This window comes from Triticum urartu, chromosome 7, assembly GCF_003073215.2.
Source record: "Triticum urartu cultivar G1812 chromosome 7, Tu2.1, whole genome shotgun sequence".
Classification (NCBI taxonomy): Eukaryota; Viridiplantae; Streptophyta; class Magnoliopsida; order Poales; family Poaceae; genus Triticum; species Triticum urartu.
Genome location: NC_053028.1, coordinates 49,822,847 through 49,829,397, shown reverse-complemented (window position 1 = coordinate 49,829,397; position 6,551 = coordinate 49,822,847). Strand labels below are relative to the sequence as shown.

Sequence of the window (6,551 nt, the reverse complement as noted above, 5' to 3'; positions counted from 1 at the left end):
CAACCAAAATGAGGAGACCATGCACCTAACATGTTACTCGGACTTGGAAAATTGCCCGTAAGATAGGCAAGTGAAATGGTATACTAATAGCATAACTTCTTTTGCTAGATGGCCAAACTAAAGCAGAAGTCACCTTTAAGATGCAACTTGTCGGGCAGCTGAAATTGAGTAGATGATACTCCAGAAAAACCAAGTCAAGTAATACTACACCAACTCCTGATCTACGCTGCAACATCTATGCAGGACAGGGTAGAAAATTAGAAAAATCACTCAACATGTTGGTGATACATCTGACAAACCAAGCCAAGTAGTCAAGTAGTAATAATACACCAACCCTCGATCTACGCTGCCCACTGCAACAACTATGCAAGACAGGGAAGGAAATTGGAAATTTACTCAACATGTTGGTGTACTTTTACTCAACATGTTGGTATGCATTAGTTTCTCATGTTATTTCATAAACTTTTCACATGGATACATTCATCCCCACAGGAACTCGTCGATTGACCGATCCTAGATTGTTAAAACTAATTAACTTGCATTTCCCTCAGAGACAGAGAAGAAAAAGGATTAAACTTTCTGCTACACTTGCTTAAATTTGTGAGTCGTGACAATGCCGCCATTTTTTTGTTAGCTTGCTTGGCATGCTCATCATGGCGGCGTCACAGAGATAGCTCGTTCTATCTGGCCGCCTTGACCACCTTCGCGAGCCCGGCAGAGCTGCCGTACGTTGCTCCGGTGTCTCGGAAACCGCAGAAGAACTGCCGGTGCTCTGGCAGCGCCACCGGGGATGGCATTGGCATGCCGGTGCCGGCATTGGAGGAGAAGCTGGGCACGGTGCAGGCCGAGGCGGAGGACGTGGACGCGACGCGCTTGCAGGAGAGGCACATGGTGAGGGTGGTGAGCGGCCCCGCCGAGGCGCCGTTGTGCGCCGGCGGTGCGGCCTTGAGCGCCCTGAGCTCGGCCACCTCCTTCTCGAGGCGGCGGTTCTGCTCGGCGAGCTGCTCGCACCAGCGCTTCATGTACTCGCAGTCCACCTCCGTCTGCTTTAGCTTTGTCCGGGCGCGGCGGTTCTGGAACCACACCTCCACCTGCCGCGGCCGCAGCCCGAGGCTGTTGGCCAGCGCCAGCTTCTGCTTCTGCAAACGCAAAGGAAATCCATGTCATTTCCCCATCCTCGATCTCCATGAATCATCCATGTGACGTGATCGAGCGTGTTGCGTTGTGTGCAATGAGGCGAGGCGAGACACGTACCGGAGTGAGGGTGTGGTGCGTCTTGAAGCACTCCTCGAGGACGGCGGCCTGGTCCTTGGACAGGCGGAGCTTCTTGCGCGCGTTGCCGCCGTCATCGTCCTGGTCCTCGTCGCCGCTGCCGGCGGACCTCTCGGCACCACGCTTCAGCCCGCTGCCGCTGCCGCTCGACGCCGGGCTACCGGGCGAGCACCTCCTCTCCTCCACCGCCGCCGCGGTCGGAGTCGGGCCCACTTCTTGGTCCGCCGCCACATTGCCGCCGGAGTACCAGAAGCTCGGCTGGGAGGGCTGAGACACGAGGCCAAGGCCAAGGCTCAGGCCAAGATCCAGGCTCTGAGGCGCCATTTTCTTTAACAAACTATCGGAGCTCTGTGGGTGTCCGTGTAGCTAGGAAGGTCGAGAGGAAGTAGAGAGCTCGCCGGCGGTGGTGATGAGCAAATGATGCGCAGGTGCGCGGGTATAAATAGGGGGATCGGAGCGATGGTTTACCGGGGATGATGGGAGGGGGCGGGCGACAATGATGAGCTGGTGCGCGTGGGGTGGATCTCCTTTGGAGATCCTGTGGCGAGTTTCCATGGCGGCCCTTGACCCTTGACAAGGCACTGGGGATGCACTGCCGGAGTAATCAACTGCCAAAATCGCTGGCCACTCCAGGTTCCCAGGTGAGATTGCATTACGTTAGGGTCATGTGAGCAAGGGAAATCGAGCGCCCGGTTCGTGTAAAATAATTAGGCTCATGATAGTACAATCAGTGTGCGAACAAGTGGGGATTAATAGTAACATAATCAGGATGCAAGCTGTTGCATCGTCGCATGATTGCAGCATATTACATTAGTTCTTCTGGAGGAGATCAAGGACGTGACTAAGCCTCTTTCCAGAGGTTCTGTCAGGAGATTAGCAGAGATGGTAACATGGGTTAGAGCCTTTTAGTGGGAGAGGGACAGCCGGGTAAGGGTTTCTTCACGCCTTGGTTCTGCTTAAGCATGTTGGGTTCTACGGTAGGGTGCGTCGACTGCAAATTAAAATTTCCTACGCGCAGAACAGCCAAGAACATGCTACGGGAGATGGATCACAGTTCGTTACCACTAGATACGCAGTGCCGTGTGCAGCGGAAGAAGAGTTGGGGCAGCGCGTCCGCGTGGATCGTCTCCTCCTCGTGCGATCTACCTCGAGCAGCCTGTTGTCCGATCCCACGTACAAGTTCGCCGGAGCGGCGCAGATGCACCGCCTCTAACGGTATCCGCGCGTGCAGGAGGAACACCGTGCGGCGGACAGCTAGGTCCGATCACACAGTCGGCGGCGAGTGGAGGTTTCTATTCGCAACACATGCAAACCCTAGTGACAGCGCCGAAGCAATCGACCGCATGAGTGTGCCGCACCTCCACTATATATAGGCGTCCGTCGCGGGCTCAACACTTGGGCCTCGCACGGATCCTAAAGCCCACAAGTATACTCGGCCACAATCCGAATACAGCTCGGACCACATCCGACCAGTGTCCTCGGATCCGACCTCGTAGGTTCCTTCCCTTAAGCGCGTGACCCCTTAGGTTCAAGCCGACTTGGTCGCAGTTCGGATCACTTCCGAACTGCACAGTTGGTAGCGGCCTCTAGCAAGGCATACTGAACACCAAGCAGACTATGAAGCTGGTTAGGAGAAACTGTACATCACAGTTCCGTTCCTTTTGCCACATGATCTATGTTGTCGAGCTCAAGGCGAGTCTGTCATCCTTGTGCTAGCCCGACCTCTTTCTCGTTCCAGTGATGCCGACCACAAACCAAATTATCTCAAAATCCTTATCGCATGGCCATGCTTATCCCGGTCGGATCACACGAGGGGCCCAGAGTATATCCTCTCCTGATCGGAGGGATAAATCCCATCTTGCTCGACCATGTCTCGCAGCATGGGTCTGAACAAACTCGAAATCTACCTTTGTAACTACCTGTTGGAGAACGTAGCAGAATTTTAAAATTTTCTACGCATCACCAAGATCAATCTATGGAGTCATCTAGCAACAAGGGAGAGGGGAGTGCATCTACATACCCTTGTAGATCACGAGCGGAAGCGTTCAAGAGAACGGGGTTGATGGAGTCGTACTCGTCGTGATCCAAATCACCGATGACCGAGCGCCGAACTGACGGCACCTCCGCGTTCAATACACGTACGGTTGGGAGAGACGTCTCCTCCTTCTTGATCCAGCAAGGGGAGAGGAGAGGTTGATGGAGATCCAGCAGCACGACGGCGTGGTGGTGGAAGCAGCGGGATCTCGGCAGGGCTTCGCCAAGCACCAATGAGAGGGAGAGGTGTCACGGGGGGAGAGGGAGGCGCCAGGGACTTGGGTGCGGCTGCCCTCCCTCTCCTCCACTATATATAGGGGCCAGGGGGGCGCCGGCCCCTCTAGATCCCATCTAGATGGGGGGGCGGACAAGGGGGTGGCTTGGCCCCCAAGCCAGGTGGACGCGCCCCCACCCCTAGGGTTTCCAACCCTAGGCGCAGGAGGAGGCCCATGGGGGGCGCACCAGCCCACCAGGGGCTGGTTCCCTTCCCACTTCAGCCCATGGGGCCCTCCGGGATAGGTGGCCCCATCCGGTGGACCGCCGGGATCCTTCCGGTGGTCCCGGTACAATACCGATGATCCTGAAACTTTCCCGGTGGCCAAAACTGGACTTCCTATATATAAATCTTTACCTCCGGACCATTCTGGAACTCCTCATGACGTCCAGGATCTCATCCAGGACTCCGAATAACTTTTGGGTTACCGCATACTAATATCTCTACAACCCTAGCATCACTGAACCTTAAGTGTGCAGACCCTACGGGTTCGGGAACCATGTAGACATGACCGAGACAACTCTCCGGCCAATAGCCAACAACGGGATCTGGATACCCATGTTGGCTCCCACATATTCCACGATGATCTCATCGAATGAACCACGATGTCGAGGATTCAATCAATCCCGTATTCAATTCCCTTTGTCAATCGGTACGTTACTTGCCCGAGATTCGATCGTCGGTATCCCAATACCTCGTTCAATCTCGTTACCGGCAAGTCACTTTACTCGTTTCGTAACACATCATCCCATGACCAACTCTTAGTCACATTGAGCTCATTACGATGATGTTTTACCGAGTGGGCCCAGAGATACCTCTCCGTCATGCGGAGTGACAAATCCCAGTCTCGATTCGTGCCAACCCAACAGACACTTTCGGAGGTACCCGTAGTGGACCTTTATAGTCACCCAGTTACGTTGTGACATTTGGCACACCCAAAGTATTCCTACAGTATCCGGGAGTTGCACAATCTCATGGTCTAAGGAAAAGATACTTGACATTAGAAAAGCTCTAGCAGACGAACTACACGATCTTGTGCTATGCTTAAGATAAGATCTTGTCCATCACATCATTCTTCTAATGATGTGATCCCGCTATCAATGACATCTAGTGTCCATAGTCAGGAAACCATGACTATCTGTTGATCAACGAGCTAGTTAACTAGAGGCCCACTAGGGACATTGTCGGTGTCAAAACCGGCGGATCTCGGGTAGGGGGTCCCGAACTGTGCGTCTAGACCGGATGGTAACAGGAGGCAAGGGACACGAAGTTTTACCCAGGTTCGGGCCCTCTCGATGGAGGTAAAACCCTACGTCCTGCTTGATTAATATTGATGATATGGGTAGTACAAGAGGGCAAATTTGACAATTTTGACCTTGGGACGAAATCAATTCATGGAATGAACTGCCCGTAAAACTATTTCACAGCACTGACCCTTTTGTGTAGCGCCCGCCACGCAGGCGCCACACCCTACGGTGCAACGCCCAGCTCTGGGGCGTTGCACGCCTGTCCACCGTGGCAGCCCTTGGGCCCGCACCCAGTAGTGCAGCGCCTCCGAGCTAGGCGCCACACATGTAATGTGCAGGCCCGGCCCGTAGGTGCTGCACTGTGACTTATCCAGTGGCTTGGCCCCCCTCCCCCACTCCCCCCACCCCACACACCCCAACCCGAGCTTTGCCCCCTCTCCCCCTCTCTCCCCCTCTCAAATCCTCTTCCAAAACTTGCAAATTTAAAGAATTTGTTCGTGGATTTCGAAGTCATACCCTCCCTCAAGGTAATCTTCTCCGATCCCCTTGTTTTGATCCAAGTAATGCTAATTTGGGGAAACCCTAGTTTTGTTTGGATCTAGAGATTTGCATGGAGATGTGAGATCTTTGTTTGCCAATTTCCTATGATTAGGCTTTGTTAGTATGTTAGGGTTATTCTTATGGGTGTTCTTATGTTGGTGCTAGGGTTATGGTTAGGGTTAGGGTTATTGCTAGGGTTATGGTTAGGGTTAGGGTTGTTGTTTGATATATATATTAGGGTTTGTATTCCGTGTTAATCCTTAAATTAGTACTCATAGAAGCAATGTTACGTTGTGTTGTTTGAATGCTTATAGGGATGGGAAGAACATGTGTGTTTGTTCATCATGGGGACAAAGACGCCTTCTTGAAAGGCAATATTGAACCGGATCCGGATGAGCTAGATATGGTGTTTGATAGTAGTCCTAGCTATGCGGAGCTCTTGCAACAAGTGAGGAAAGATTTGAATTGGATGGACCCTAGTGATATCGTTGAGTTGGAGGGAAGGCATAATGTAGGTTTTGGAATGCACATCCGTTGGAAGACAATGCGTATCAACTCGGTGCAACGTTGGGTTGCATACAAGGAAACGGTGGCCGATTCACTTGACAAGGCTCTTGAGTTATTTGCAACGAAGAAGGTTGATTCAAATTTGCATTTGGACTTGAACCGGAAACCCTCCCCTTTGGTTGCCAGTAGCCCCCCACCCTTGAAGTGAGATGAAATTGTTGAACCTCTTTTGACCCAAGAAGTGAGGCCAACATTGAGCCCGTTTACAAACAACCAAGATGAAGCTTTGCAAGAGGACAATGATGAGTATGCGGACGATGACAATGAAGTTGATCTCCATGACAACAATGTGGGTGATCTTGACAAATATCATTTGCGAGAGACGATGGACCATTCCATCCCTTTTTCCCGTGCATATGCATCGGATTCGGATGACGAAGGTCCCGATGAACAAGTTGATGAGGAGGGGTTCACGGTGAAGGAGGCCGAAGCTTTCGAGAAGGTATTCGGTCGGGATCACAAGACACCATTGTTCAAGGATGTTAGTCTCGCGGATGAAGCCGTTGTGGATGGTGGCAAATCTATGTCTCTTGGGGTTAGGCCAAGCTCTCACCGTGATTTGGGAGACGACAAGAACCGGATTGCTAAAGGGTGTAAGTTCGAAACCTTCTTGGAAT

General features: G+C 52.4%; 1 protein-coding gene across 1 annotated transcript; it reads right to left on the bottom strand.

The window, feature by feature from the left end:
* Positions 1 to 285: 285 nt before the first annotated feature.
* On the bottom strand, positions 286 to 1,692 carry LOC125521262 (homeobox-leucine zipper protein HOX28-like). The gene is made up of 2 exons (XM_048686326.1): positions 1,255 to 1,692; positions 286 to 1,139 (listed from the first exon to the last, which is right to left on the bottom strand). Exons 1-2 carry the CDS (start codon positions 1,594 to 1,596, stop codon positions 681 to 683), a joined length of 801 nt encoding a protein of 266 aa, XP_048542283.1. The 5' UTR covers positions 1,597 to 1,692; the 3' UTR covers positions 286 to 680.
* Positions 1,693 to 6,551: the final 4,859 nt, after the last annotated feature.

Coding starts and splice junctions, on each gene's coding strand:
- LOC125521262 (XM_048686326.1), bottom strand. CDS start 1,596: ATGGCGCCTCAGAGCCTGGATCTTGGCCTGAGCCTTGGCCTTGGCCTC. Junction 1,140..1,254: donor CGCACCACACCCTCACTCCG/GTACGTGTCTCG, acceptor TTGCGTTTGCAG/AAGCAGAAGCTGGCGCTGGC.